Raw genomic sequence first — 20,917 nt, 5'->3', positions numbered from 1 at the left:
ACATACGTTTCTGGGGAAAAATCTGGGACAGGGATATGTGGGGTTCAACCTGCAGCATAACTAAGGCTGATAAGAGCCAAAGTGTGGGTGGGTGGCTGTCTGCAGCACACATACAGACATAGCTGGGAGCGGCTTACATGCTGGTGACTGTTTGTGAGCAGTCCAGGTTGAGGCTACAGCAGCAAGGCATTGTAAAAGGCACCCCAGGTTACAGGGAGGGGGTGATATAGCTACTCATTAGCCTGGATTGTATCCTACTATGTCACACCCTCCTACCAAATGGTGACACACCCCAGCAACCTTCCTCCCTTGCTCCACAGACACGCACCACCATCCATGAAGGAACAAACTGCTAAATTCTTCTCTGCCCTCCCAAGCTCACAGAACAAAATCCACACATAATCATGTGGGGAGAGGCAATAAAACACAAGAATGTCCTTTGATACAGAAAATATTACACGTGTACCAAGCCCTCCTGACCCAAAAGCGCCAGCCAGCCAGAAAAGACTGTAAACATCAGCAAAAGTAGAAGTGAGGCCACACCACACAGAGCAAAGTCTCTCCCCAGCGTGAGAAAAGCAGAGATTTTGCTCACTTTGAGTAAAGTCGTATGTACACATCAACTAAAGAAAAAATTTAGAAAGGCTCGCACAATCTGAAGTTTATTTCTTCAGGGCTGAGCTCTTTAACAGAGTTATTATTCAACCACTACTGAAAGGAACCTCGCCCCAGCCTCCAACTGTGTAGCTCAGCAGGTCTGCTCAGGTGAATTCCCATTGGTAAAGTTCTTTGGGATCCAGCTGGATAACAGGCACATTAAACAGCAAATATATCATTGTCTTTGCAATCACAACAAAAAAAGATGACTGCAAAATTTAGTAATCTTTTGATTCTAAAGCAATCATCTTATGTATTTTCAAATAATGACATTATACTACTCAAGATTGAGCAATCATCTCTGTATCAGTTTACACAGTTAATTTATTATTTATTGCACTGGATTAGATGGCACAACAGAAGGAAGTTGGAAAACAATACGCTGTAGAAGCTGGTTGATGATGACCTTACTGATTCTCTTCTCCAAGTAAAATGTAACTAGGCTTTAAACAAAGCAGCTAGACTTTAAGTTTTGCCATGTGGGTATGAGAGTTGGAAGCTGCAGTTGATACAAGGTTTTTTATTACTATTAATGCCATACTATGTTTGCTGCTGCTACCAAAAACTTTGTTAAGCAGGTTGGTGACAGTGGGAGATTAGTCCCTGTTCCTAGCCTCAGTGAAGCTGACAAATACCAACCTCTGAGTCTTGTTATTAAGAAGAGAAAATGTTTTCTTTCAAAAAAATCTAAATTTGCTTCGACACCTTTCACCCTAAAAGACATTCTTCATGGAGAGAAAGAAATTTCAACTGGTAAGTATTTCTGTTCTTCTTTGAGGCCTGAAATATTAAGGTTTTGCAGTAAACATAGACCTGGTGTTGTATTTCATTAGTATATGCAATATGATAATTATCTTCATTAGTCATCCAATTAATGGGAAATGAAAAAATAAATTATAAAAATAGTCAAACTTCTATTTAAAAAACTGCACAAATATGTTTACTAACTGGCTAAAATTCTAAAATAATTTTCAGGAATCCATTTTATTGACAGATCTTGATTATTTTTGTGTATTAATAAATAGCAAGTATAATTCAGCCATGTGTATTTAAAAAGTATTATTATAAAAGATTTTTGGTAAATATGTTAGCCTATATTATTTACCAGTTATTTAAAGTTCCATTGTACTATATATACGTTTTCAAGGCGCATCTCCATGAAGCGTCACTGTTGAATAGAAATAATGGCTCCAGTCCTGATTCATGTGACTGAACTCTTGTATCAGCTAAATGAGGGTCTGTTCAAGCACAGGGGTCTGCCCATGCAGATCTGATTGAAGAATTGGGCCATAGTAATTTGTTTTTATAATTTAGTGAAATATTTCAGTAGTGTAACTACCTCTAGATATGTATAATTTGAATAAATCTTAAGGAGACTCTGTCTTAAGTAGGAGGTTCAAAATTTAAACTATAGGTCCAGATCCACAAAAGTGGTGTGATGCTGAATGTCACAATGCCTAGCTTATAGATACTTAGAAAATTGGAACTACCTGGGATCTACATAGCCTGGGTTAGGTGCCTAAACTCTCTATACAAGAATGTCACAAGATAGGCACTTTAAGAATGTGATCCACTAGATGGGGAGCTGCCTAAGTTAGCCAGTAGGAAAGACTGACAAGAGCTGTGTAATTTAAGCTGTTTTTAAGACAGATGGCTAATTCCGGGCTGCAGGGAAGTGTCTATCTCTATGTGTGTTCCACAACTGAGAACCCCCTCTCCTAGCGTCAGGTGGCTTAGACACCTAAGCTGTTTCTTGTAAGGGGGAGTTAGGTAATTACCTCACTCCACACAGAAAGAGGTGATGCCCACCTGATAACTTTAGCTCCCTGGTTAGAGCACTCATTAGGCACGGGGGAGATCCAGACTCAGTTCCTCCTGGTGCCTGATGGGGAGAGAAGATTTGAACACAGACTCTCCCTTGTGTCAGGAGAGCCCTCTAACTGCTGAACCCTGGGGCTCGATCTCTCACTCTCTTCAGTTGAAGCTGTTCAACTGTGTATAAATAATTAAAGGATCATTGGAGCATGGGGACTGGACCCTGCGTCTCCTGACCCAGGTGGGTGCCCTAACCACCGTGCTACAAAGTCATTCCTTCTCGCTCTGGCCCAATGATTCTTTAATGCAGTGAGTGCACTTGAAAGCAGAAAAATCCACTGAGGAAAAAAATTTCTGTTTCAAGACTACGCAGAGGCTTGACACACAAATAGGGTCAAATTCTTCTAGCCTTGCACCTATGAGAAATTCAATAAAATTACTTGTGTAAGTAAAAGTTGCAAAAGATTTCTTGTAAAATCTAGTTTTAAAAAGGTCAAACAAACAAAACACCTTGACAGTGTCCTTTCAATAGGGGTTACCTCTCATGAAGACAATGTGCTTTAATTTGTAACTGAATTTCTACTTTTTGGATGACAAAGGTACCTGAAAATATGACAAGCCACTTAGCATTGTGAGAGAAATATATGAAACACTTATTAAAAATAAAATCACAACAGATGTGGCACTCAAAAGCTTTAAAATTCACTTTATGAAAAGTCTGTAACTTCCTTTGTTAATAAAAGACTTCAGTCGTGCTATATTGTCAACCAGTATCTTCTAATTTTTTCCACAAGTAGAACAGAAATATATTGTGAATCACAAGGAAAATATTAACTAAAAATGCCTATTAAGTTAGAATAGAGTTCAAACAAAAATTAATTCTTTAGTTCATACCAAGATCTGCGTACATGCAAAATTTCAAGAAAGTCAGACGACTTACTATGTGTTTTGCTACTTCTCCAGAAGAAATTATAAAAGTAAACAATGAAATCAATGGATGCTGCATCGTATCATGTGACAGGTGTATTAACCTTTTCTAACTGACTCCTTTTAGGTGATGGGGGCCAGGAAATTAAGCAAGGTATGCTACTAGTACTCGTGTGTCACACATGTATTACAGAAATGAAAAACAAATTCAGCTAAATTGCCACTATAAATATAACTAGAAACTCAGCACTTATTAAAATGATTTTTATATGGGACTCTTCAGCAATGAGGACTGTGTTTTTAAAAATAAAAAAATCAGAGGGCATAAACCACCCTTGTACCAACCAAAGGCCCAATGTACCACCACAGCCACTCCTAATATCATGAGAATGGCAATGTGGTCTAGTATAGGGCATTACACTGGGTGTTAAGAGTTTAAATTCTGTTCCTGGATTTGTCATTGACATACTATGTGAACTGGGACAGGTCACTTCATTTGTGCTTCAGTTTCTCCACTAATAAATTGGGGATAACACTTACTCACCTGTGTAAAGAGCTCTGATATCTATAGATGAAAGGGAACTTTATAAGAATTCCAATAAGTATGATTTTTGTCTGAGACCCTTCTGCTGCTCTGAATTTCACCCCAAAAGAATAAAGTTTCTGTTTGATATTTTCAGAGTGATATCCCCATTCTTTAGTTTGTTTGGTCCTGTAAAATTAGTAACAGTTTTGCACTATGCCAGACTTGGTTTGAATCACTACTATAATTCTTAGCCATTAATGTCTGTGTATTTAGGTATTATTCTGTTTCTAACCTAATGGACTTCTATTTTATTTTCTGTGTATGGGCATGAGACTTTTTTTCCCCCCAAAATACAGCAAGTATCCTCTTTTCCTCAGGTGTTTCATCCTATCAGCTGTTGAATTATGAAGACAAATCAGATGTTTCACTCTATGGTAGACGAGGAAATCAGATAATGAGTGATGTTGGGGTCAATATTGCTGGATCAGATTCTGTTGCAGTAAAAGCTTCATTTGGTATAGTGACCAAACATGAGGTTGAAGTACCAACATTACTTAAAGAACTTACTACTAGGTCAGTACTGTATTTTTTATATACTTGGTCCAAGTGATTCGATGGTTAGATTATGTGAGATTACATTGAAATCCTGTGTGATTAGTTTTTTTTTTTTAGTTAGGTTTTGAGAACTGTAAATCAACTAATAAGATTTGCTGTATGATCATTTAATAAGAACATAAGAATGGCAATACTGGTCAGACCAGTGATCCATCCAGCCCAGTATTCTGTCTTCCGACAGTGGCCAGTGCCAGATGCTTCAGAAGGAATGAACAGAACAGGGTAATTATCGACTGATCCCTCCCCTGTTGTCCAGTCCCAGCTACTGGCAGCCAGAGGTTTAGGGATTCTCAGAACATGGGGTTGTGTCCCTGAATATCTTGGCTAATAACCATAGATGAGCCTGTCCTCCATGAACTTACCTAATTATTTTTTGAATCCAGTTATACTTTTGGCCTTCACAACATTGAGTTTCACAGGTTGACTGTGTGTTGTGTGAAGAAGTACTTCCTTTTGTTTGTTTTAAACCTGCTGCCTATTAATTTTATTGGGTGACCCCTTGTTCTTGTGTTATGTGAAGGGGTAAATAACATTTCCCTATTCACTTTTTTCCATAACGTTCATGATTTTATAGACCTCTATCATATTCCTCCACTTAGCTGTCTCTTTTCCAAGCTGAACAGTCTGTCTTTTTTTAATCTCTCCTGATATGAAAACTCTTCCATACCCCTAAGCATTTTTGTTGCTCTTCTCTGTACCTTTTCAAATTCTATTTGATGGTGACCAGAACTGCATGTAGTACTGAAGGCATGGGCATACATTGGATTTATATAGTAGCATCATGATATTTTCTGTCTTATCTTTTCTTTTTCCAATGGTTCCTATCATTCTGTTAGCTTTTTTTGACTGCTGCTGCACATTGAAAGGATGTGTTTAGAGAACTATCCATGATGACTCTAAAATCACTTTCTTGAATGGTAACAGGTAATTTAGACCCAATCACTTTTATGTATCCATTGCTTTGCACTTATCAACACTGAATTTAATCTGCCATTTTGTTGTTCAGTCACCCAGTTCAGTGAGATCCCTTTGTAATGTTTTGCAGTCAGCTTTGCACTTAACTATCTTGAGTAATTTTGTTATCATCTGCAAATTTTACTACCTCACAGTTCACCACCTTTTCCAGATCACTTATGAATATATTAAATAGATTTATAAGGCCAGAAGGGACCATTGGTGATCATGTACACTGACTTCCTGCATAATACAGGCCAGAAGACTTTCATGAATTATATCCTGTTTGAACTAGAGCATATATTTTTAGAAAAACATCCAATCTTAATTTCAAAGTTTCCAGTGATATAGAATTCACCATATCCCTTGGTGTAAGTGGTTCTAATGGTTAATTACCCCCACTATTTTTAAGTGCTTTATTTTGAGCCTTAATTTGTATCTCTTCAGCTTCCAGATATTTGCTGTCTTTATCTGTTAGATTGAAGAGTCCTCTTGCAAATTTCTGTTCCCCCATGTAAGTCCTTATGGATGACTTGCTCACAGTGGCTCTTCTCTTAACCCTCTCTAATTTTTCAACATCCTTCTTGAAGTGTAGATGCAGAACGGGACACAGTATTCCAACAGTGGTTGCACAAATGCCAAATACAGCAGTAATATAAACTCTGCACTCATATTCAAGATTCCCCTTTTATTCTTCCGCGGTTCACATTAGCCCTTTTGGCCACAGTGTCACACTGCCGGGAGTTCATGTTCAACTGATTATCCACCTTGACCCCCAAATCTTTTTCAGAGTCACTGTTTCCCAGAATGAAGTCCCTGGTCCTGTAAATATGGCCCCACATTCTTTATTCATAGATGTATGACTTTATGTTTGGCTGTATTTAAAGGCCTATTGTTTGCTTGCATCTAGCTTACAATGTGATGCAGATCACTTTCTGTCAGTGACCTATCCTATTCAGTGTTTACCATTTCCCCCAATCTCTTCTGTCCTCTGCAAATATTTATCAGTAATGATTTTATGTTTTCTTCCAAGTCATTGATAAAAATGTTAAATAGCATAGGACCAGGAACCTCACTAGAAACACACTTGCTTGATGATGACCCTGTTTACAATTATATGTTGAGACTTATCACTGAACCAGTTTTAATCCATTTAATGTATGTTGTTATGAATTTGATTTGTTTTAGTTTTCTAAACAAAATGTCTATGGTACTAAGCAGAGGTGACGTTTGGGGAGGGCATGTGGAGTTATATGCCTCCCCCTCTAGATTTTTGCCAGGGTTTGGTGGCCCTGCTTGGTCACATGGTGTGGCTGGGTCCCCTCCCTGCACAGCAGCTGCTGGAGCATGCAAGCTGGGATCTGCTGCAATGGGTGGAGAGGCAGCAGTAAACAGCTGGGAGCTGCAGGGAGGAGCTGCTGATGGTAAGAGGAGGGGCATGCCTGGGGGGCCATGACTCAAGATGTTTGGGGTCTGAACCTTTAAATTGTGCCCTCCCCCCCACTTTCAGCAGGTACTAGTCGTCTCTGGTATCAAATCAATTGCTTTACAGAAGTCAAAGTATATTACAGCAATGCTATTACCTTATCAACCAAACTTGTAATCTCAAAAAAGATATCCAGTTAATTTGACAAGATGCGTTTTCCATAAATCCTTGTTAATTGGCACTAATTATATTACTCTCCTTTTTTAAACCTTTTTTAATCAAGTGCCATATCAGCTGTTCCTTTTAGTGCCCAGAATCGTTGTCAGACTGACAGGCCTATAAATACCCAGCTCAGTCCATCTGTAATAACCCAGGTCTTCCTGTTTACCTTTTTAAAATATTGTCACATTAGCTTTTTTCCAGTCCTTTGGAACTTCCCTACCTTCCAGGACTAACTGAAAATCAATGTTAATGGTCCTGATAGCTCTTCAGCCAACTCTTTTAAACTCTTGGATGCAAGTTAGCCAAGTCTGCTGATTTTAAAAATGTCTAAGTTTATTAGCTGCTGTTTAATTTGCTAATTATCTGTGGATTTTTTTTCTCTTTTAATTTTAGAAAAATTAACTTTGATCACTGCCTAGTCCGACAATCAAGAGAAAGTAGGAAAACAGTTCTGTGTGTGGTCATGGAAAGTATTAGAACAACACGGCAATGCTCATTATCTGTGCATGCTGGTATGCGTGGGGAAACAATGAGGGTAAATATATTTAATAGACTTTAACTAATAAAATGGATAGCAGGGACGCGTATTCTTATTGTAAGGACCTGTGACCAGGTTTTAATTGCGTTTACACTGGTGTAAATCCAGAGCAATTCCAATGTAAGTCAATGGAATTGTACTGATGTAAATTAAATTAGACTCTGACCCTCTGTCTGCTTTTCAGATCTAGAGAAAACTATGCTAGTATAGGATATTGGGGTAAAATTTTGGTTCCACTGATGTCAATAGCAAAACTCTATTAATTTAATATTGGAATAGGCCATATACCATAATTACGCTATGTGTGTGAAGCTCTCCATACTGACGTTTTTATTTTAATCAACTATAATTAAAAACATTATTAGGAGAACTTGGTTGTCAGACTGGTACACTTTTTCATATTTTAAAATCACCAGTCTTATGGGCAACAAGTACTGTTGTTTTGCTCACACAGGGCCTTATTTTTTTTTAAATACATGAAAAACTATTCATGTATATAATGCTTTTGTGGTATTTTATATAGGGGAGCATCTTACATTGGTTGTTTTATATAAATGCAGATTCTACAGTTAGAAAACTTGGTTGCAAGCCAGATTCTGCATGAGGCAGAAGGGGACAGATCACTTAAAAAGAATGGAGAAAGAAGGAATTAGCTAGTTCTACTTTAATTCCCCCAGTTATGCAATTTACCATTTATTAATAGCGAATGGAAGTGAATACAGTGTTATTTATAGTTGTATAGGATTAGGGTGGTTAGATGGCCTTGTTTGCAGTGATTAGGTACAGTCTTGTTCTAGTGAAATCCCAGTCAGTTCTAGCGAAATCTGTCCCAGATTCCTTAGAACTGGCTTTATAGCCATTCTGTAAGCTATCAGGCCATGGGCAGCCTACCTTGTGGTTGGAGGAGGACCTTGCCAGGTGGTTGTGGTGGCAATTCAGGTAATAAGTGAGGATCCAGGGACCAGGCACCAGTCTAAGGATGAAGCTAGAGTCAGAATCAAGGGGCCAAACTGAAGCTGAGAACTGGAGTCACAATTTTAAGACAAAGGGTAAGCTGGAATTGTAGCCAGGGACATCGCAAAGAGTTGGAACTAGAAGTTAGAAACCAGAGTGGAACAGGGAGACTGGGGATGAAGCAGGTTTAGGCTGGAGCTGGAGCAAGAATGGGCTGGGAAGCAGGGCAGGGATTGGTGCAAGGAATGGAGCAGGAAGCACAAGTGAGAGCATAGTAAGCATGGCTGTGGGTGTGGTATGCATTGAGCAGCCACTGCATGGTGGCTGCAAGGTTCAAGTAGCAAACTGTTGGCTCCTCTGCCCAATCAGGAAGTGCAACTGTTTGGTAGGGGCTCATTGGGCCTATCTGAACTTGCTGGGTTGCCTAGCGACCAGGCTGGGAGCCAGATGTGTCCCTGACGCATCCATCATAATAAAAGTAATAATAATACACACATCCTCTCCCTTCCCAGTCGCTTCTGTTGGGTTAAATGAGTCTGAATGTACTGCTTCTAAAAGCTGCTAATTCCTCGTTTAAAAATGGACCAGCTACAGTGCTATAGATGAGAAGGTGCAATCTGGAATGAAATTATTAAATTAAAAGGCAAACTCCATAAGAAAACATCTGGCAGATAGAAAGGTGGAAGATTAGTGCTTAGGATCAGCCCAACTAAGTTTGAGAGCTGATTTTGATAGTGTTTGGATAGTGTGATATTTACAGTTACAGACACTCCCTGAATTACGCAAGACCTGACTTACGCAAATTCACGCTTACAGAAAAAGTTCCGTAAGACAGAAATAGGATTTTCAAGTTGCGGAAATTTTTGCTTAATGTAAGGGTATACATTTCCGACTTATGCAAAATTTGAGTTACACAAGGCTTTCCAGAACACAACGTTGGGGAAGTTGGGGGGGCGTCTGTACTTCTTTAAATTTGATTTGAAGACATTTTGATGTCAGTCTTACCTACTCACTCTCAGCTGGCACCAGCTGCACCCTTCTTCACTCCCATACAAAGAAAATCATAGCCTAGGTGAAAAATATGATCAAAATTTCCTCCTGATTCCAGAAAGGGAGAACAGGGAAAAGAAGAGGTGTGAAAAGAAAAACAAGATGGAAAATAGAAAGCAAAACTAGAAAAAATACACAGAGAAGAAAAGAGATGAGAAGTGAAAAACAAAATGAACAAAGACATAGGTCAGGGTGAAGATACAGAAAACACTTGAGATAAATCAAAGGTTGAATGGGATGTGGTGTGTATGTGTGTGTTGAAATAAGATTTTATGCGCTTTATGGCATATAGTCCCAGATCATATAATATTTGATGAATGGCAACACAAGATATTGGCCCTGTCATTGCTATTTCATCCCAACATGAGAGAGGCCCACTCTGACTCCTCCAAAAAGGAGCTGCTATTGGGAGCACAGAAGCAGGTCTCTTAGATCCTTATCCAAAATCCAGTGAAGTCTGTGGGACTCTTTCCATTAACTTCAGTGGGCTTTGGATTGGACTCTTAGCTTCTCCTCAAATAGAAACTGTGACTGACTTGTCAAAGTAGGAGATATGATGATTGGACCAGGTTTCAGGAAGTCAGAAAGCTAAGGCTTGTTGGGAGTCTGGTGCTGGAAGGATAAAGCTATGATATTGTCAGTGGTACACAGAGAAAAGGAATCTCAGAAAGTTTTGATGATTAGGTTTGCATAATCCTACAAGTCCTTTGAGTTATGCTTATCACTAATTTATGTATCGGATATACTGCCTAATTTTCTGTGGCCAGTTGATACTTTCTCTCTATCAAACATTACTGAAGTACAGAAAAGAAAGGATGACATTAATATACTGATGAGAACTGAGAAAATTTCTTTGGAGGTGGAGTTTGATCTTCAACTTCAAAAGAGTCTTTTCACACTATATTTTAAAACTATTACTCTTAATTTTCATTTCTGTTCAAAACAATTTTTGTAAATATTTTTCCTCAATACAATTAAATTTTCCTTTTTTAAATCATAGTTTCATATTATTGAGGACCAAAATCACAAGGGACGAGACAAAGCTATTGTTTTTCCAGCTCACACAACTATTGCATTTAGTGTATTTGAACTTTATATTCACTTGGATGGTAATTTTGGTAAGTAATTTTTTGTGGTGTTGTTATAATTGCTAATATAGACTCATATACTTTAAGGTCAGAAGGGACCACTATGATCATCTGGTCTGACCTCCTGCACAATGCAGGCCACACAATCTCACCCATCTACTCCTGTAGCAAACCCTTAGCCTATGTCTGAGTTATTGAAGTTCTCAAATCGTGGTTTGAAGAACTCAAGCTGCAGAGAATCCTCCAGCAAGTGACCCATGCCCCATGCTGCAGAGGAAGGTGAAAAACCTCTAGGGCCTCTGCCAGTCTGCCCCTGGAGGAAAATTCCTTCCCGACCCCAAATATGGCTATCAGCTAAACCCTGAGCATGTGGACAAGACTCACCAGTCAGCACCCAGGAAAGAATTCTCTGTAACTCAGATCCCATCCCATCACAGACCACTGGACATACTTATGTGCTGATAATCAAATATCAATTGCCAAATGAATTGCCAAAATTAGGCTATCCCATCATACCATCCCCTCCATAAACTTATAAAGCTTAGTCTTAAAGCCAGATATGTCTTTTGCCCCCACTACTCCTCTTGGAAGGCTGTTCCAGAACTTCACTCCTCTAATGGTTAGAAACCTTCTTCTAATTTCAAGTCTAAACTTCCTAGTGTCCAGTTTATATCCATTTGTTCTTGTGTCCACATTGATACCAAGCTTAAATAATTCCTCTCCCTCTCTAATATTTATCCCTCTGATATATTTATAAAGAACAATCATATCCCCCCTCAGCCTTCTTTTGGTTAGACTAAAAAAGCCAAGCTCTTTGAGTCTCCTTTCATAAGATAGGTTTTCCATTCCTCAGATCATCCTAGTAGCCCTTCTCTGTACCTGTTCCAGTTTGAATTCATCCTTCTTAAACATGGGAGACCAGAACTGCACATAGAATTCCAGGTGAGGTCTCACCAGTGCCTTATATAACGGTACTAACACCTCCTTATCTTTGCTGGAAATACCTCACCTGATGCATCCTAAAACTGCATTAGCTTTAACAGCCATATCACATTGGCAGCTCATAGTCATCCTATGGTCAGCCAATATTCCGAGGTCCTTCTCCTCCTCTGTTACTTCCAACCAATGTGTCCCCAAATTATAACTAAAATTCTTGTTGTTTAATCCCTAAATGCATGACCTTGCACTTTTCATTATTAAATTTCATCCTATTACTACTACTCCAGTTTACAAGGTCCCAAGATTGGTCCCAAAACTGATCCCTGAGGATCTCCACTAGTAACCTCCTTCCAGCCTGACAGTTCACCTTTCAGTACTACCTGTTGTAGTCTCCCCTTTAACCAGTTCCTTATCCACCTTTCAATTTTCATATTGATCCCCATCTTTTCCAATTTAACTAATAATTCCCCCTGTGGAACCGTATCAAATGCCTTACTAAAATCAAGGTAAATTAATCCACTGCGTTTCCTTTGTCTAAAAAATCTGTTACCTTCTCAAAGAAGGAGATCAGTTTGGTTTGGCACTATCTACCTTTTGTAAAACCATGTTGTATTTTGTCCCAATTACTATTGACCTCAATGTCCTTAACTACTTTCTCCTTCAAAATTTTTTCCAAGACCTTACATACTACAGATGTCAAACTAACAGGCCTATAGTTACTTGGATCACTTTTTTCCCCTTTCTTAAAAATAGGAACTATGTTAGCAATTCTCCAGTCTTACGGTACAACCCCTGAGTTTACTGATTCATTAAAAATTCTTGCTAATAGGCTTGCAATTTCATGTGCCAGTTCCTTTAATATTCTTGGATGAAGATTATCTGGGCCCTCCGATTTTGTCCCATTAAGCTGTTCGAGTTTGGCTTCTACCTCGGATGTGGTAATATCTACCTCCATATCCTCATTCCCATCTGTCATCCTACCCTTATCCCTAAGCACCTCATTAAAGACTGAGGCAAAGTATTTGTTTAGATATTGGGCCGTGCCTAGATTATCCTTAACCTCCATTCCATCCTCAGTGTTTAGCGGTCCTACTTCTTCTTTCTTTGTTTTCTTCTTATTTATATGGCTATAGAAACTTTTACAATTGGTTATAATTCCCTTTGCAAGTTCCAATTCTACATGGCTTTTGGCCTTCCTCACTTTATCCTTAAATGTTCTGATCTCAATAAGGTAGCTTTCTTTGCTAATCCCTCCTACCTTCCATTCTTTGTAGACTTTCTGCTTTTTCTTAATCACCTCTCTGAGATGCTTGCTCATCCAGCTTGGTCTACAACTCCTGCCTATGATTTTTTTCCCCTTTCTTGGGATGCAGGCTTCTGATAGTTTCTGCAGCTTTGACTTGAAGTAATTCCAGGCCTCCTCCGCCTTTAGAGTTCTTCAGTCCAATCCACTTCCCTAACTAATTTCCTTAATTCTTTAAAGTTAGCCCTTTTTAAATAAAAAAAAAACCCTAGTCCCAGATCTATTTTTGTTTATCCTTCCATCTGGTTTGAACTGAATTAGCTCATGATCACTTGAACCAAGGTTTTCCCCTACAACGATTTCTTCTATGAGGTCCTCACTACTCACCAAGACCAAATCCAAAATGGCATCTCCTCTTGTTGGTTCTTCAACTACTTGGTGAAGAAATCCATCAGCTATCACATCCAGAAAAATCTGAGCCCTATTATTACTACTAGCACTTGTCCTCCAGTCTATTTCTGGGAAGTTAAAGTCTCCCATAATCACACAATTCCCATTAGAGTTTACTTAATTAAAAACATTAAAGAGGTCTCTATCCTTATCCAAATCAGATTCCAGCGGTCTGTAGCATACCCCAAGCTCTATCTCAGGGGAGGCTCTAGTAGCTTTCTTTCCCAATGTGATTTTTGCCCAGGCATACTTTCTGTCTTATCTATTCCATCACTTCTTATTTCTTTACAGTTAACCTCATCATACAATGCTATTCCACCACCTTTTGCCTTTATTTCTGTCTTTCCTAAACAGCACATAGCCTTCAATACCTGTACTCCAGTCATGAGTACTATTCCACCAGGTTTCTGTTATCCCTATAATATCTGGTTTCACTTCCTGCACCAGTAGCTCTAGTTCCTCCATTTTGTTACCTAGGCTCCTCGCATTAGTGTACAGACATCTTAATTTTTGCTGTTTGGCTTCATTGACATTCTTTACCTGGTTAGGCACAGAGCTTCTACCACCAGTATCACCTATTAGACTGGCATCTGCACTGCCCTTCCTCCTCATGTCCATTCTTCTGCCCACAGTTGTATCTTCTCTTACTTTGTTTTCTTTAAATTCCAGCATGGAGATTACCTGGACATTTCCCAACCATCTCCCCAAAATTCCTAGTTTAAAGCTCTTTTAATCAGTTGTGCCAGCCTCCATCCTAGAAGTCTATTTCCCTCCTTACTCAGGTGAAGTCCATCCCGAGAGAACAGTCCTCTGTCTATGAATGCTTCCCAATGGCCGTACATCCCAAAGCCCTCCTTTATAGCACCACTGCCTGAGCCATTTGTTGATCGCCATAATCTTGTCACACCTTTGTTGACCTTCTCTAGGAACAGGCAGAATCCCACTGAAGATCACCTGAGGCTCGATTTCCTTAAGCATCTTCCCTAGCCTGGCATAGTCTCCCTTGATACGTTCCAGCGAGAATCTAGCCGTATCGTTCGTTCCCACATGAAAGACAATCAGCGGATTCTTTCCCACTCCCGTTAGGATCTTTTTCAGCCTCCGGTCCACGTCCCGTACCTTAGCACCTGGCAGACAGCACACCCTTCTGTTCTCCGAATCAGCTCTAGTTACAGGCCTGTCTATCCTTTTCAGTAAGGAGTCCCCAATCACGTAGACCTGCCTTTTCCTGGTGACAATGTGATTTTCCAGTCTATTCCCTGCTCCCATTGGCTGCAGGTCTTCTCGATTTCTATTGTCCCTTGCAATCCTCCGCAACCCATTCTGTATCCTCCTGGGGTTCATACTTGTTGTTGTCTCCATTGACTCTTCCCCTCTTCCTATAGGACTAGCTGCTCTTCTCTTCCTCCTTGCCCTCTCACCTTCTGCGACCACCTGCTGTGCCCCTTCATCATTTTCCAACTCTGCAAACCTGTTCCTGAGCAATATTTCTCCTTCACTGGCTCATCTTTCCCTCTGAAGGAGAGTATATCTCTTTACAGTTCTTTGTAAATTAATTAAGACAATATGGCATCAGTTTGTTTCAAAACCTTTTATTTACAATTTTAGAGGCTAAAAAAATTAAGAATTTTATTTATTTTTAATTTAAAAGTTTTACAGCTGATCATGTGGTGAATAACATGATTGGGAATCACAGAAAACCATACACAATTGCAGATTTTCCGTTTTTGGTTTCAAATGGGTGTGTGACTCTGCTTTTACTCCTAATGTGAGGCAGTCTGTTAATGGAATGCTGACTGCCTAAGGCATTTAACCTGGCCAGGAAACTGTAAGGAAATGCCTAATGTAAAGGTCACTATAAACCATCTAAATTAATTAATGAAGTAGTTACTACTTAATCTCGTCTTGTTCTCTCTCTTGCTTCATCTCATTTTTTGTGCTAACACTGTGTGCATGTTGTTTTACACCATCTTTCCTAGGAATTAAAGACCAGTAGAATGACTAATAGGAAAGCTGTATTTAGTTTTAAGCATTCTCTTAGCTTTATAATACATGTTATATAACAGAAAACATTTTGTACTAAGCTGTGTATTGAAATTGTGTAGCTTTTGAATTTCATGGTTCCGAAGGTTCTACTTTTTCCTTTAATACAGAGTTCTGTGTCACTCCAGTTTCAAAAGGAGGATTTGAAAAAGAGCAATCTGGATCATTTTCACTGAACAAATTAAGGAGGAATCTATTCCACCGAAGTATGATGTTTGATATTTATGTCCAAATACATTAATCAAATGGATTAAGTGCAGGGTTTTTTTTCTTTGACTTAGTAGGAAAGGTCAGAAGTTCAAAGCATCTAATCAAGATAGAATTTCACTTTAAAATTTGCACCAAGATAATAGCTATTTTGGCTATGATCAGATCTATTCAAAATAATTGTAAAGATTTTAAGATATTAATGGAGAGAGTCTGGTTTTAAATAATTATATTTTTAAGTAATGTGAATATATTATTTTGTTTATCATGAAAACTTCTAATTGTTTTCTTAAAATGAATGATATTGGTGATCATAAATACTAATTGTACAACTACAACATCTGAGTATGTAAATTTGTTCTATATTTTTACAATTTAGAAAGTATTGCATAGTCAATATCGAAGGATGATACATAAAGATAAGATAAAGTTGAGGTTGTAAATGTTATATATTTATTCATTTAAAATACTTAGTAAGGCATAATCTTCAATTAACAGGGAATTGGCCTGTATCTACTTATAGATTTTCTTTCTTATCTTCAAATAACATGAAAACATTTTAACAATGTTGTATGTTGGGTACAATTAAAAACTGGATATTTGCCATCCCTGGTAGTTAAATTTACTGTAATATGAGCCTGATCCTGGACCACTGAAGTCAAGTGGAATTTTGCTACTTACTTCAGTGAATGAAGGATAAGGCCCCATTTTCGGTATTTCTTATTCTAAGAATGGGAAAAACCACAAATACAAGAATAAAGATAAATGTGGTGGTGCAGTAAACATCTGCTTCTAATGGTGCCCTTTGTGTAAAAGCCTTTACTCCACTTTTACCCCTCCTCAGTGGTGCAAGTACGGTGGTACAGTCTGATACGCCATACCACTTAAGAGAGTGGTCCCCGCCATGGCGCCTGCTGGAGCATCTATGTGTGCCCACGTACTGTCTGGTGGACAAGCATCCACCGAAATGCCGCCAAGAAGCAGCGTCATCCAGAGGCATCGCCACCGAAATGCCGCTGATTTTCGGCAGCATTTTGGTGGTGATGCCTCTGGATGACGCTGCTTCTCGGTGGCATTTCAGCGGTGACGCCTATTGACATTGCCGCTTCTTGGCGGCATTTCAGCGAATGCTCAACCACTGGCCACAGTCCTCGGTGGCTCATCGTACGGCGCCCATCAGACGAAAAAGGTTGGGGACCACTGACTTAAGAGATTCATAGCTGGTACGGCATACCGGAAAGACAGAGGGGAAGCTCGCCCCCCCACCCTTCCACGCAGTTGCATTGCCTAGGGTCTGTACAGCAGCCCTGCCCATGGTCAGGGGGCGGGGCTGGGAGTGGTACAGCAGCCACATCAGAGAAGCTGCCAGCTTGAGGCTGACCAGCGGCCCCACATTCTGCTCAGTTCCTGGGAACTGCAGTGGGGAATGGAGTAGAACGTGGGGCACCAGCAGCTCCTCTGGCAGGGCTGCTGTACTTCCCACTCTGTTCTCTGGCAGGGCTGCTGTACAGACCCCAAACGGGAGGACTCAGTAGAAGTAGCTAAATGGAAGGGCTGGGGGTCAGGCTGTGGGTAGTACAGCAGTCGCGCCAGAGAAGCTGCTGGTGTGGGGCCGGTGGCCCCACTTTATTCTGCTGCTTTCACAGCTGTGGTTTTGGAGAGCCCTGATCTCCTGGGAACCACAGTGGCGAAAGGAGCAGAACGCGGGGCTGCTGGGCGACCCCACATCAGCAGCTTATCTGATGCGGCTGTACCACCCCCAGCCTGGCTCCAGCCCTTCTGTGCAGCTGTGTCTCCTGAGTCTTATGCTTGGGGTTGTACAGCAGAAGTCTCCAGTGCAGCAGGAAGAGGACAGAGCCCCTCCCCCCCCTAATGTGGGATGGATGTGGCTCATGGGGAAGGGATGGGGAGAGCGCAGGGCCCCAGGGTGGGGAGGGGAGTAGCCATGTGGGGAGATCACGTGCCACTCCGCTTTGTGTCCCTCCCAGGAGGGCAGCATACCGGCAAGAAATGATTTCTACTTGCACTACTGACCCTCCCTGATCCTGGGGGCTGCTGGAAGCCAAACCAACCTGTAGTGCAAGTTTAAGTAGCCTCAGTGCTGCTCTAACCTGCACCAGTGGATAACAGTCTCCAAGGAATCACTCTGCTGGTCAAGTTGTTTGGAGTGCTTCATACTCTTGGCCTGGAACATCGCCTCTGCATAGGGAGCCAGGAATAGCTGGTGTAGGGGTTGGCTGTGCCCTCCTTATGATAACATAGAATTTACCTACTCTAGGGGAGTCCTTTCCTGTTGTCTTAAGAAAGCTTTCAGTCCTGTTTGCCCCACATTGGTGCAAAGGGGATTTAAGAGAGGCTGAAGATCTGGCTCACAGTATGAAAGTCAGGAAATTAGCATGTTAAACTCATATTTCAAAAAGTATAAACATCAGTCTGGAAATACTAAGTTCAGATTTCAGTACTCTGTGTTTCTTCATTGCTTATACACTGCTTTTTGGTGTAACAACTCCATTGGTTATAAAATGGAGAGTCCCATGTTGGGTATATGTATTCAAAGAGTATAGGCCAATACTTTCAACCTTAGGTGCCTAAAATTTAAGTTCAAAAAATCTTATTTATACATCTAAATAAAAATGGCTTGATTTCCAAAGATGCTGTGTACCTGCAGCTCCCATTCATAATGGAAATTACTTCACTTCTTTTTAGATACTGATGACAAATTTAGATTTGAGAATGTGGTAATGGTCTTTTTTTGTTGTACTATAATATCTGCATTCATGTTTCTGGCCTGTATCAGATACAAGAGTTATCTCAAACATGTCTTGTTAGGGTGTCTAGAGTATTCAAGATCTGAGGCATGTATGCTCATGTTGGAAGTGGAAGAAAATGATCCCTGGTCTGCTGGAGTGTGCTGACTGACCACTCTTGGGAGGATAGAGTGATTGCAGTCCGATTCCTAAAGAGATTCTAAATCCTGCAGATGTACACAAACACTTTTTTTGCATGCTGGAATATTTATAAAAATACAAAGGCTACTGGGGTCTGATGAGAGGTTTCTGCTCCTGCAGAACTTATCAATAAGCCCACATATCATTGTAAATAGCGTCCTGAATTCCATAAACAGCTCAGAAATATACTCACCAAATTTTCCAAAACTAATTAGGTGCTGGCCCTCCTGAAGGTAAGGACACCAGAATTAAACTATATTTGGAGTTTATGATGTCCATTTCTTTCTCCTGCCCTCCTTCTCCCCCTCCCCCGAAACAAAAAGTTAGAGAAACATTTCAAATGTGAATTATCACCAACTTTTCAAATGCTCAAAATGTTCATGAGATGTAGGGTTGTTATTTCAACAGCAACAACATTGTCCTCTGGCAGAAGATATCTGTAAGAAATTTCTGTCCCCCCTTTGAAGTAAAAGTGTCAAAATTAGGGTTTCAGTGGAAAACCTAGTTACAACCATAAAATGGTTTCTCTAATATGGCTTCATAATTCAGTACTTATTTCTGTCAGTGGATTAACAGTATGATGTGTCCTGGTGTGTTCATAGTGTGATGACAAATCATTGCTATTTTGTGTGCATTCTTTTTCAGATAAAAGGGTAATGGATATCATTGCTAATTCAGATGTTTACTTGGAGGACATTTTTACAGACTATTATGAAAAAGCTGCAAGCATGACTGATATCTCTTCAAGCTGTCTCAGAGAAGGGTCTCATATCCGGGTTAATTTACTTAATAACAACATCCCAAAAGGTCCTTGTGCCCTTTGTGGAATGGGAAATTCTAAAAGAGAGACAGTCTATGGATGCCTAGAGTGTTCTTTTAATGGACAAAAGTATGTACGACTGCATGCTGTGCCCTGCTTTGATGTCTGGCACAGGAGAATGAGATAAATGATCTATGAGTGTGACTATTGTTATAGACTTCAGTGTAACTGTGCCACAAAATTTCCAAAATTGTTGAATATTGAGTTAAGTTCAACAGACATTAAAAGTGCAAAATATTTGGTTATGCTATTTCCTTTTTTATTGTAAAGTGATACTTTTATTTTACAATAAAGGTAATTATATTATCTAGTTCAGAAATGCCCCAGATACAGTCTCTTCAAAAATATTGCTACTTTTCTTCTTTGTGGCACTTTCTCATTTTATCATTCACGGTAAGTAATATATACATGTTGAAATTAAATTCCAGAGTAGCAATCAGAATATAGTTTGGAATTTACTATAAAAGCTGCTTATGCACATTTGGTCTGTCAGGATGTTATCTATAGCCTTAACTACACCAGAGTATGATGGCAAAATGAGAAAAATGTGTTAATAATTTAGTGCTATCATGAATGTTTAATTGAAGTGTCAGATTAAAAGCACATTTAAAAACCAGCTCAGTTTAAGGTTTCATTTACAAGAGGGAAGAGTTAAAAGGATTGCAATTGGCGATTATGGATACCATTTTAGGCTGTGAATTCCCCATATGTCTATTCTGATTATATTTGTAGGGACTACAAAGAAGTCTACAGTTTGCACTTGGTTAACTCAAATCTTTTTTTTTTTTTTTTTTTTTTAGCCTTCAGATTTGCTGCTGACTTTAGTGGCTTTCACATTTGGAAAAAAACAAACAAAATTATATTGCATTGCAAAACTAGTGTACTGAATCCCACCAATTACATCTCAGGTCTAGTAGCAGTAAAGCCCAAAATCACCAATTAAGAAGTTGTATACAGTCAAATTGTAGCCGTTGCAATCCCAGGATATTGGATAGACAAGGTGGGTAAGGAAATATCTTTTATTGGACCAACTTCTGTGATCTGGGAGTTCATTTCCGAGACTTGAAGAAGAGGTCTATGTGGCTCAAAAGCTTGTCGCTCTCTCTCATCCACAGAAGTTGGTTCAATTAAAAAAAAAAATAAAGTTTACATAGTGGGGAATGCATGCAGCAGAGGGCACAGCAGTGTAGCATATTGAAATTGGCAGTGCTAGGCCCGTCTGCCTGACCTGCTTGGCTCTCTTTTGATGTTGTAATTTTAAAGTAAGAATTTTAATCTAACTCCCTCTATCTTAAGGTATGTATATGTGGCAACCTTTCTGATTCATTCTGGTGCTGCTAGTTTCAGCATGCACATACTTTAATGAAAGCTTACAATTTATGTGTAGTCTAATGATTACACATTCAAATAAAACACAGTGATGCTTGTCTCTTTAGACCTTAAATGCTGTCAATTTGACATTTTTGCATTTTTTGTGTATGTCTGGCTATAGATA

At 39.5% G+C, this 20,917-nt stretch overlaps 1 protein-coding gene across 1 annotated transcript; it reads left to right on the top strand.

Annotated features, from left to right (window-relative positions):
• The first annotated feature begins 1,199 nt into the window (after window positions 1-1,199).
• Window positions 1,200-19,612, top strand: PJVK (pejvakin). Its single transcript, XM_030579757.1, has 6 exons — window positions 1,200-1,410; window positions 4,303-4,498; window positions 7,536-7,677; window positions 10,685-10,802; window positions 15,558-15,653; window positions 19,248-19,612. Exons 1-6 carry the CDS (start codon window positions 1,200-1,202, stop codon window positions 19,547-19,549), a joined length of 1,065 nt encoding a protein of 354 aa, XP_030435617.1. The 3' UTR covers window positions 19,550-19,612.
• The last annotated feature ends 1,305 nt before the right edge of the window (window positions 19,613-20,917 follow it).

Source organism: Gopherus evgoodei, chromosome 11 (genome assembly GCF_007399415.2).
Source record: "Gopherus evgoodei ecotype Sinaloan lineage chromosome 11, rGopEvg1_v1.p, whole genome shotgun sequence".
Classification (NCBI taxonomy): domain Eukaryota; kingdom Metazoa; phylum Chordata; order Testudines; family Testudinidae; genus Gopherus; species Gopherus evgoodei.
The sequence above is the reverse complement of the archived record's forward strand: the minus strand, read 5'-3'. Positions and strand labels throughout refer to the sequence as shown.